This window comes from Beta vulgaris, chromosome 6 (genome assembly GCF_026745355.1).
Source record: "Beta vulgaris subsp. vulgaris cultivar EL10 chromosome 6, EL10.2, whole genome shotgun sequence".
Lineage (NCBI taxonomy): Eukaryota > Viridiplantae > Streptophyta > Magnoliopsida > Caryophyllales > Amaranthaceae > Beta > Beta vulgaris.
In genome coordinates this window covers 2,296,041-2,308,444 of record NC_079207.1, presented here as the reverse complement: position 1 = coordinate 2,308,444, position 12,404 = coordinate 2,296,041, and the positions used below count along the sequence as shown (strand labels likewise).

Below are 12,404 nucleotides of genomic sequence, written 5' to 3'. Positions count from 1 at the left end.
GAAAATTGGATTTTTCATGTAAAATATTTTACATCCAAATAAACGGAGCTTTGATAGAAGTCACGAATTTCACGTATATGTCTGTCAGCGCAAATAATACCTCGTGTGAAGGTTTCCAAGGCAAACATTATTTGAACTTTGGTATTTATCTATTCTTAATGCGACCTCAATATTATTTACTCGTGCTTCCCTCAAAAAAATAATGCATTAGATTTTTTTGTAGTATTCTATTGAAATATTCTATTGCAAAATGTGCTTTCGGCTCAAGTGACTAAGTGCTAAGTATTTGAAAAATGGTTAATAGTTTACATGCATAATTGGAATGGAGCTTCAGTAAAAAATAGTTGTCAGGATAGACTTTAATCTGATCATTTTGGGTCATGCATACTTTTTGTCAAAAAGACATGGCCTCTGCGAATAATAACCGAGGAATACTCTAGTAAAGGCTTGCAAAGGGTGTGTTCTATTTCATTTGAATTTCTCTGCACTTATATTTATTGAAACTTGTTGATTTTGAACTTACCTTTAGTACATATGTATTTAAACCTATTGTCATGAACGTAGCATATCTACATTCGTAAGACAATTATAGTTGTGAACTTAAATTGCTCGTATCAGCTCTAAACTCACCTTATTTGACCCAAGGGTTTGAATTAACATGTCAAGTTATAAAATGGTATAATACGATACTTCGAATAACGATTGAAAATATCCAGTGTTCTGAAACACTCAAAACAACGAGATTAGCAAACGAACCTGGTAGGATAGACTTGATTATCAAGCATCAACAAGACAAACTAAATTTATCGTCAGGTAAAAAAACCAATTCCATTTCTAGTATTCATTTCAAACAACAGAGTATCAGCAATTGATTCATCCAACTAAATAAATTACTACCAGGAGAAATCTCTGCAAGTTTTAATGCCTCCTTGTAGAAATGACAAGACTCGAAAAATCCTATAGACAAAAGATCAACAACAGAGTATGATAGCAGGAGTCTAGAGATCCTCAGCCAGAAGGAACCTACAAATGAATATATCTGCAGAACTACTTATTGATAGCTCCAGCAACAGAGCCGTAGTGGGGCAAAAAAAGGAATCGTGAAAATTATCTGAAAGAAAGCATCATCAAGGCTTAAGAGCGAGTCCCAAGCCAAACCTTGGAGTTTTGTCCAAGGCTAGGGTATCGAATTCACTGGCAATAGTGAGCACTGATTTAGGAATCACCTCATGCTGAAGGACAGCGCCAAGTTTCCCGTGGTTATTGAGCTTCGCCTTAACAACTGTCAACTTATCAACTGCATACAATCCTCCAACAGTGAAAGTATTCTCATTGGTTGAGAACCTTCTGCTGAATTCAGCAACTGCAGCACTTTTGTTCAGCTGATCCAAATGGTGTAGGTATGATGCCTTTATGGTATCTCCCTTATCACCCCTGTTGCAGGAAGACACTCTTTAAGTGTTAGAGAGCATAGCATTCTCATAGCACCAAGCCACCAACAATTACAATAATTTCCAACAGCATCAATCGGATGATAATATATAGAGAACTTACAAAAGAATTGAAGCACATGATTCGGGCTTTGACACATTAACACCGGCAGTATACTTGGTAAAGTTACCAGAATTGGCGTCATAGCCTGCTTCCACACCAAAGGCAATAGTAGGTGTGCCAAGTGTAGCCGTCACATCAACAATAGGAGATTGTTTTAGCGCAAAAGCAGTTGTAAAGGTTGCATGGTTATGGAAGTATTGAACCTCCAGCTGTTTGACAAATGGAAAGAGCACTTAGAATATAGAGGTGAAGTACAAAGTTCCCATTTTTAAAGGGTGTATTATACCTTGCCAGAAGAGTAATCTGGTATCTTGAATGAAGCAATAGCTTTTGTTGATGGGAGTATATCGGCGATTGTGAATGTAGTGGAGATCTGCCAAAATTAGATTGCTAATTAAATGCTATTACACAATCATAAAGGTCAGAAATCCATACAAAAATAATAAACCTACACTTGACTCTGTGTGAAGTTTGACATCGGCCATGACGTTCTTGTACTTATACAAGGCACCCACATCTCCAGCTGACAATCCTCCATTCTTCACAGCAGTTGAGGTGAATGCCTATAGGTTTGGTAATGAAAATGACAAAAATGACATTAAATTCCGCAGTTAGATACATATATCAAATAAAACATCAGCAAGGAAATGCAACAACCAGAAATCACTGTAAGGGAAACAAGGGTGAGCTCTTTTGTAATTTGAGTGACCGAGACAAAGGCTTATCATAGTCCCCAAAAGACATTCTGCTAGTGCAAGAGGTAGGAGAAAAGATACAAGACTATATTAAATCAAAGGGCAGATAAAGTTGGTATATGTATCATAAGCCTAGATGATGGCCTCAACAATGTCGACCTAACATCATTTGTATACAAATTTCAGGCAGTGTCCTCTATTCCCTAATAATATTATGTGGCCCGCCAATAGTCGATGATTTCCAATAAAAAAAACCCCTAAAGGTAGTCTGCATCTTATATGGATTCTTTATATACATCAAGACTTCTCTATTTCCCTGTATTCCTATTTTCTTTATCTCACAATTTTTTTTTATTAACAAGCTGCAAAATTCAATGGAATTCTTTAGTCTTAAAGGGGGCCTTCAAGTCAATATTGCAACTGTACGGCCTCTCTCTTTCCTTATTCTTATCTCTCCCTTTTTGTATCATTACCCGTAGTCTGTACCTTAAGTCGATTTTTCTTATACACCAAGAACTCTCTCTTTCCATGTACACCCTTTTCATTATCTCACAATTTTAAAAATTAACAGACTGCATTCAATTCGATGGAATTCTTTGATTTCAAAGCGGACCTTCAAGTCAATATTGCAACTTTAAGACTCTCGTTCCTTATCCTTATCAGTTATCCATCCCTTTTGTATCATCCCTCAGATTTAACCAGTTTTAAAAATTTGTCAAGACGCAAGGCCAAATCGATTCGGCTATACATTGTGGAGTCTCTATGCTCCAAATTTGGGGGAAAGATGAGGGAAGGGAATGCTAAAGCAGAAAAAAACTGCAGAGAATCATGCAAGCTCTGCAGCAGCCTGGAAGCCCATGCCAACGTGACTCAAACAACAGCCGGTGTCCATAAGCCAACATGGATAATTATGCTAAATGGCTTCCAATTAGTCTAACTTCTTCTTCGTCTTTTCATTTAAACATTTTGTCACTTTTTGGTAGTTTACCAAGCCCCTTGTATTATACCTAACTAATAATGGACTGCAATAAAGAAATTGGCAGATGTTATAGTCTGTTAAGAAATTTGGTAGCTAGATCTAGGCAGAATCAATATTTTTAACATTAAGTTGGTTTCGGTCTAGGAAATTAGAAGTCCTCAAAATTAGGAAGTTATAAGGTCAATTGTAGGCTACCACACAAGAAAGCCAATTGTGTAGATAGAAAAAAATTCACCAGAGCATAATAAATAATAACTTCACGATCTCTATATGGGATGGAAAAAACTTCCAGAGAGAATTTTGAGATGATCTTCAACAAGAGCATTAGAATTTGAAAACTATAACTTAAGACGTCCTGAAATCCTTAAAGACACTGATAGGATCTGGAAACCAAAAGGAAAATTACAAAGCTCCTAACATGAGCACAACCTGATGAGCCCTCAGTCTCCTTACTTCAGAGATCGGTACAAATCTGGAGGAGAAGACTCCAAAAAATTGTAGTATAAGTTAAAGAGTATGAAAATCTATGATCTATGTCTCTAGTTAGAAATATTTATTATCTAATTAAGCTTAAGATATGGGATGATCTCACCATAATAGATCACTAGAACATGTTCAATGGACTGATCATATCATTGAGAAATTTAGGCGAAGATTATAAAGGTAATTGTAATCATGTTGTAGCATCCAAATCCTCTATCAAAGAAACAAGGTACAATTATGACAAGTTTGCTTGCTGAGAGCATAATGTTGCCCTTGATTTTAAAAAATTGTTGTATTACTCGAGTTATACAAAGCTCATGAGGCCTAATAGTGAAGAGGGTACTTTGTAAGTCGAAGGGGGTAACAAGAGGAAAGGTGATTTTGGAAGAAATTCCAACTCCGCTATGAAGTGCTACTACTTAAAGTAGAAGTTAAACAAGTATCCTTGGGAAACAACGGGCTTGGAGAAGGTAAGGAACGTTAAGGTGAAACAAGTTGCAATGACCACAATTTTTGAGTATTTAGTTCATGCCTTACAACAGGAGAAAAGAAAAAACTACTCCTATGAGAAATGTAAAGAGTAACAATGACTTTTGTTTGATTAAGAATTAAGATTGAAGAAGGTGGTCATTACGTTTCAAAGCAACCATGTGGCATGATGAACCAAAGTAAGAAACGTACCAACGCTAGATAGAAAAGGCATCTGGAGCATTCAATTTTGTAGTCATGCATGGTAATGGCTACATTGAATGAGAGGGATATTAATAAGTTAACAAGATAAAACCTAAGGATATATGCTAATTAACTTTTCAGGACAAAATTCAGAGAAGCTGAAGAACCCCTTGGAAAAAGGCAGCATGGTTTGTTGTGCCAGCTAGCATGCCTATGCCAAATGTGCCCAAACTATCAATGGTGACCAAAATTCCAAATTGGTTTAGTACAGATCTATGAAAGAACTGGACATACAAGGGTGAATAGGCTCAATTGTAGATGGGAAGAAGGGAAAACTCAAAATTGCAGTGCCTATCTATTAAAAGACTGCAAACTTTCTGGGCAAAAGCGAAATTGCGTATATCAAAGATTTGTTCTTCGACGTAAATTTTAGTGTAATAGCAAGTTTAGTTAGACTCTTCTTTAAACAATACCCCTCTCTATCCAAAACAAAGCAATTAGAATATACCCACTCAACACCTGATGCCACCCCATTTAGAAGATTATCCACTAAGCCGTATTCCAGAAGAAAAAAAATTAATCAATGTAAAACAGAGGTAGTACAAGACTAATTAGCCTAGTAACAGCCATTTTTTAGATCACAACACCAAAACATGCTCCCACTAAAACTCTTCTGCCAACGACAGTGTAGCCACTATGCAACAGCATTAATGTTACAACAGAAAAACCAATTTTGCTACACTCCTTCGATATCACGGACAATCTGATATAACACCTCTAACTACTACCCAGTAATGAACAAAGCAGCCCCCACTATTCTCAAACAACCTCTAGATGCTAAAAACGCAAATTGAAATGAAGTTTCTAGATCCTATATTGAGAGTTCTTGTGTAAGAGATGCCAAAAGTTAAGTATTAAATAGAAGATCCATGAGAGTGTAAACAAAATCCAAGCACAACTTTAAGAAGTACAATCTATGAACTCCACGGAGATAAATATTGTACATGCCAATATAAAATACCTATGCAAAATAAACATTGTAACTGTTTGCTACTATTAATAACTTATCCATCTTTGCCAAACTATATCAATACCATAGTAGAAGTGTAGAACTATAGCTTCTCTTTATAGAATATGGACGTGAGGTCAACAAAAAAAGAAAAGAAACACAAAAGGCCAAAATACAAGTACACTGCCACTTTATAATTTATACTACCCATGCTTTCAAGTCCAATCGAAGAGGACGTAGGGGGGATTCAGACACATCAGCATAGAAACATTGAATATTCTTATATCATCATTTAAAGAACTATGATGGATGACTAACTTCTACACCACCGTCAAGTTTGTTCCTAAATCTTTGAACAAGTTGGAGAAAACAATTAACTAGTATGGACACTAACGATATGCTCCCCTCAACATATTTTAGTAAGTGTCAGCAAAAATAAGTTAAGTTCACAAAAATAGGTTAAGGTCAACAAAGATAAGTTCAATTACACAAAAATGAGTTGAGTTCAACAACATAAGTTCAGCAAATATAAGTCAAACACATATACATTTAGCAAAAAAAAAAGTTAAGTTTAGCACAAATAAGTTAAGTTTAACAAAAATAAATTAAGTTGAGCAAAAATGAGTTAAACAAGAATAAGTTCAACACAAACAAGTTAAGTTTAAAAAATAAGTTACCTTCAACAGGAACAAGTTAAGTGAAGCAAAGATAAGTTATGTTGAACAAAAACAAGTTGAAGAGAAAAAACCCTAACTCTCCACAAGGCAAAAACAATAGATCTTTGATATCTACATAATATAAAATTGATGTTAGTCTGTTTATGACGCATCTTTGCGCAATTTAACTATTAATTTGAGTAAAATGGGACAGACAATCCCATCTCTAACAATTCCGGAATTTCCTATTCTAAAAAAGGATTTGATATCAAAAGTTGTTCTATTCATCAATTATGAGATCAATATACTGAAAGGCCTAGAAGCTAAAACCAGAGCTGCAAGTGACTTCATACAGAACCTTCACTCAATGACTCAATCCTGAAGATTTATACAGTTATAAATACAGATTTTGCGAGAAAAATCGTAGGGTCCTCCAGGGAATGATTTCAGCATATTCATGCCTTATCACGAGTGTGTTAGAAAGACCTATTATATACCTAGTAAGTTCACTTTAATCAACTTCGGAGTCACATAACTGCAATCTTTTTCAGTGCCAAACTCCTATATGGTTGCCAAGTTACCAGAAAGCAATTGAAGATTCTGATCTAATATGTCTCCATCTCATTCAATATCTGATTTAAATAAGAATCCTCATACATAAAAGAACTCAAACACTGAATTGGCAATAGAAAATCATTGGTCACTCGCCTACGTTAAAGACTTGTAAGTAAATTGCATGTATCGGAAAGAGTGAACCATATCTGTCACATAAAGGAAACTAGGCTTAATTCAGATAGCCGATATCAATTCCAAGCCCACTCGACGTCCTATTAACCAAATGGCAACAGACTAAGTAACTCACTACGCTTATGAAACAGTTATCTTCCTTGCTATTATCCAACAACGCACAAGTTGAAATGTGCACATAATTGAATCTCAATGAAATTAAAACTCATATATTCACAACTTCTTACCAAATAGCAGCATTTTGCTACAAAAAAATCATCCAAAAACATAAGAAATTGAACAAATAACCTGAATCTAGTGAATACTTAAAATGCAATTGCATCAGATTCAATTTCAACATCATAAAAATTGCAATATAAACATCAACAAAATCGAAAACACCGCCAATCAATGAAATCATATAACAAATCAAACGCAACAACATTAACAACAGCTCGCAAGAAATAAAATCATACCACACCAGTTTCGCTGCATGATGAAATGGTAAATTTCTGATCTAAGACGTAATCCTTCGAAAGAAGATCTACACTCACAAAAATCGTAACAATAATTTAGAGAATACAAAAATCAAAATCAAGCAAAACAAACAAAAAAAAGCTGAAAATGAGAAAATTGAAAAAGTACCTTTAGCACGCTTTCCGATGTCGGAGAAGAGGCCAGGACCGTTGACCATTTTGGCAGTGACGGAGACGGAGAAAGAGAGGAGAGAGAAAATGGAGGAGAGAGAGAAGAGAGAGAAAGGGAAGGAGAAGGAGGTGTTAATCTTGATTCGTGAAAGAGAAAAAAAGAGGGTGACGACTTCGTGGAACACCAACAAAAACGACAAACACCAAAATACACACACGAGGGACACTCAGCGATTGAAAGGTGGCATTTGGAGAAATCTTGTGAACCCTGGTCATAGTGAATTTTTTCTTATTTGTCCTAAATTGGATAACCAACAATTTATTAGTAAATTAATTTTTATTACCCAAAAAATAGAATCAGTTATTCATAATTCATAAAGTTTTAAATTGTAGATTGCGTTAGAAAGTTAAGATTTTTCGGTTCAATGCATTGATGAGGTTAAATAGAAGATTTGGCTCCATTTAAGTGTCGATAATTGTTCGTAAATGTTATATAATACATACTCAGTTGTTTGCTACCATCATATTAACTATTTTGTGTTTAAATAACGATAACCGGAGAAGTCAGAAGGAATCTAAGGAAATAGTTTGACCTAGTTATAATAGTTAAACATTTTTATGTACTTTAAGTTACTAGGGTCTAGGAGTAGTTTGTATTACTTTATTGATCTTTGAGTAGGTGATGTTATGGTTTTATATAGAGTTTTCCCCCCTATTTAAATACAAGTTAAAATGTGTGTCAATGGTGCTCTTAAAAAGCCATTTTATGCTAATCTTCTCCATCTCGTTGAGAATTTTTATTTTGTGATAATTTTTAGGTTTTAGGGAACTTTTTTCCTATTTTTCTACTACTCTATGACTGCCACAGTGGATCTGAGAGCCTTGAAGGCGCATATGATGAATTCTGAGGTCCCAAGAATACTTTTGAGACTTGAACAAAAGGAGAAGTAAAGACTTGGCGTCCGAAGCCAATGAATGGAGAAACGAAGCCTCGCTCAATCCTATTGGGCACCTCAAGCCCGATTGGGTGATCATCCTTGCCAAAAGTGAGATTTGTTGCGGGCTCGATCAGGCGGTAGCAACCTCTATCCTAGTTCGTGGACCAAGCGCGATCAGGTGAGTGCTTCGTCCCTGTGTGCGCTGCTACGAGGCAAAGCTTGCGACGCTTGTACTGAACTTCAATGGCCCGATGAATAACCCGATCCAATCGGGCGAGTTTTGTACGTGGTTGTTGCGATGCGATGCGCTAAGCTTTAATGGTCCGACTCTATCATGCATGTATGCTCGATCCAATCGGGCGGGTGTTGTGCAAAATGTTGTAGAGAAATCTAATGTGTTGTGAAGTAAGCTTGCAATAAATTGCGTGAGCCCGATGTGATCGGACATGTATGGCCCGATCCGGCGACGACCCTTAAATCCCTTTTTAAAATATTTCCCGGGTTATTTTCATATTACTTTTCCGTTATGTTTTAGGTTTACTATAAGGAAAATGTTATAGTAACTCTTAGGGGTAACTATAAAAATTTTAGAATGGAATATTAATCAATAAATAAGCATTAGTTATATCGACTGACGTGTGATTGTACCATTAATTCTTCAAATAATACTATATAAAAAAATGTATTTAATGCTTATAGTTAAGCCTATGGGATACATATAACATTTTTCCTTAGTATAAATACGAAAATTTAAACATTACTTAGGGATCGTTATCATTTTTTGTTTTCAGTTTTCAGTTTTTTTGAAAACTAAAAACCACAAATAGGAAACCAGAAAAAAGTGATTTTCACTTTTTAGTTGTCAGTTTTCAAAATCATCATGTTCCCAATAAGTTTGACTAATTTTTTATTCATTATAGGATATATATCATATGACTTTGAAAATCAAAAAACCAAAAAACAGAACACCATAGTAATACCGAACAACCCTTAGCTTTTTGTTTTCATAGTTTAATCTAAAGCGATTCACAAACATTAGTTTATTGCTGTTCTCTTTGGATTCAAGATAAGATATTTGGATTATTCGCAAGTTCAATATAGTACTTAAATTTGGTAATCTTATCTATTGCTTTCTATATTATTGATTAGATTAATCTCTTAGTTATTTGCAATCGTTCTAAGTATGAATTTTTATATTGATTTTGTCATTATTTTCATAATCATGAGTGAGTAGTCTTGTTTATAGGATCGTGAGGATCGACGGATGCAATGAGAGATTAATAGAGTAGTCTAATTGCCTTTTATTTCATTTGTTTCATGTGGTTGAATCGTTCATGCTAGATTTATAAATTAGGCCTGATTTATATTTCTACTATCGCAATACTGAATCTGCTTCGAGAGGAGAGATGCCGTATAGACTTTCAATCATTAGGCAGAGTGATCCTTGACCATGCGAGAGCAGGCGAGCGACTAGGTGATCTTTAATTTGAGGGATGTATGTTCAAGAGAAATTACATAGTGCCCTAAGTAAATTGACTTATAGATCTCATTTAAAAGTAGTTTTTAAACACATTTGGTGTTATATAATTACAAGAAACTCGAATGTTGTACCAACATTCGTATTAAGGATATGCCACCATATACTCGGGAGATGAGGAAAAAAATGTAAGAATGTCCTAACTCCAAATACCGTAATTGAGAGGATTCAACCTATTGACCTTGGTTACGAGATAAAATTTCAAACAATTACATCAAGTCTTGCTTTATATTTACACTTAAGGAGTTGTGTTAAGTTGTTTATTGAAAACTTAAATCCACGTTTTTTCATTTATTTGTCTTAACATATATATAAACCTATTATCTTCAAATTTCATTCATTAATTTTGTTGACATGGCTCTATATAGTAATTCTAATTCTTTAATTACGCTATCCATCTTCAATACCATTTATCAATATTTGATGCTTTGATTAGGAGACACTCTTAAAAGGCTTGAAAAAAATATATGTTTTTCTATATTACATGCATTTCCCCTTAATTATAGGCATTCTTCATCTGTTTCAATATATTTGACATATTAGAACTTTCTCACTATTCACACTCTCCTTTGATAATGTTTTATGAATTCTATGTAAGGCAAATTATAATCCAATGGAATCTTGTTAAAATTGTCTTAACATATGCTTTTACAATATCAACTTGTTGTAATTTTTACTTATAAGAAATTAGAGATATGAATGGTCAAATATATGCATCGACAAGTGTGTCCAGAGAAGTGTGTCAAGTATTTTGAAACAGGTGAAGTATATTTCTAATCATGCATTACTAAATTTTACAATAAGTTGATGAACTATTTTGAAAATACATATTAAGTCAAATCTAGCATGCATTTGGTTCACCTTTTGAAAAAGAAAGTTTAAAGAAGTTTTAGTACCCTAGAAAATGAACTTTCAATTAATTCCAATAAGTTTAGATGAGTTTTGATAAGTCCAGTTTAGTTCAGTGAACTCCAGATAAATTTATTTGAGATAAGTTTATGAAAATATAGGTGAGGATAATACACCCCTAATTTCTTCAGTACTTCCTTCATCCTATAATAATAGATATCATATGACTTTTATACATCACAATTTTGAGATTAACATTTGGATTATCAATTAGTAAAAATTATAGAGAAGGACATTTTAAAAGTTTTTTCTTTTTAATAAAAAGGTAAGAGGAAGATCCATTGCAAGCGGTGGAGAATTCAGGGATCCACTTTGGAAGAGGTAAGGACCGAGCTCATGCTAGGGCCTTCAATTAACTAGGCCAATCTTATTCTTTGATATGTTGAAAATATACACTAAGACACATCCAACATCTTATAAACTAAAATTTGTTTATAAATATTACTTGAAAATAAATATGGTACAGTATTGATTAATGCGAGGCGAAGATGGTAAAATCTTTAATTTAGTGAGAATACACTATAAAAAATGCGATAAAACATACAATTAGGATAGTACAAAATATCATACCAAGTGATCAAAGTTGGCCGATCCGTGAGCTCGATTGGAAAAATGCTCAAGATTTGACATATTTTTTGAGCCTGGTGTTTGGGCACAACCAATTTTCTCTGTTTTGGGACGGGTTTTAGGCAATCATAAAATGATTTTTTAGGCCAAATTTGGGATGAACCAAGTTTGTCATGAAAATACTTGTGTTGGCCCGAAAATGGGCTTTGGGCACAAGAATAGGCCTGAATTTTGGTTCGTCTTGGCAAGAGAGCAATTTTTTTTGGACGACCCAACATGAATCCAACGGACCTCCTACTTGATCACCTCGATGATGATTTATAGTAAGACAAGAGTAATTTGCTATGCTGCAGGAGTCACCCACAAACAATAAAAATGACTCTTTTAAGATATAAGATTACCCTTCAATCAAAATGTGACCCGTTTAATTTATAGAGTGATATACTAATATCTTTTAGCTTACAAAATTATACTCCCCTGTCTTATAATATATGATTGTCCTTTTTTTTTTTTACAATGTCTCCAACATTGACCTTTGACTTTCGATATCTTCAATACCTTATTAATGAAAATATAAAAAGTTGATATAATAAAACTATTTATTAAGGCGAATCTAACAAGATTCCACATATTTCTTCAAAGATTTTTAAGTTTGACCTATCTAAAATGAAATAGGTACTTCTCCGTCAAAAAAATAAAATAAAATGAAATAGGTACTATATAGAGAATATTTATAGTAAACCTGGGTGTACCATGCTCATGGTACACCCAAGACTATTTTCTCCAAATGAGCAAAATGAGCAAATGAGCAAAATGAACAAATGAGCAAATGAGAAAACATTTCTACTCATTTAAGAAAATGAGCAAACATTTTTATTACAAAATGAGCAAATGAGCCAAATGCCTATATGAGCAAATCTGGTGCCAAATGAACACCTGAAGTTCTAAATTATTACAAAAATACCCCTAGGTGTACCATGAGTGAACTCGTACTATATATCTATATTATGAGACGGAAGGCGTATTTTAGAA

The 12,404-nt window shown here is 34.2% G+C and overlaps 1 protein-coding gene across 1 annotated transcript; it reads right to left on the bottom strand.

Moving 5' to 3' along the window:
• Positions 1-802: 802 nt before the first annotated feature.
• Positions 803-7,644, bottom strand: LOC104894951 (mitochondrial outer membrane protein porin 2). Its single transcript, XM_010681331.4, has 6 exons — positions 7,420-7,644; positions 7,251-7,318; positions 2,007-2,117; positions 1,841-1,927; positions 1,555-1,763; positions 803-1,434 (listed from the first exon to the last, which is right to left on the bottom strand). The coding sequence occupies exons 1-6, from the start codon at positions 7,466-7,468 to the stop codon at positions 1,128-1,130; spliced, it is 831 nt and encodes a 276-aa protein (XP_010679633.1). The 5' UTR covers positions 7,469-7,644; the 3' UTR covers positions 803-1,127.
• Positions 7,645-12,404: the final 4,760 nt, after the last annotated feature.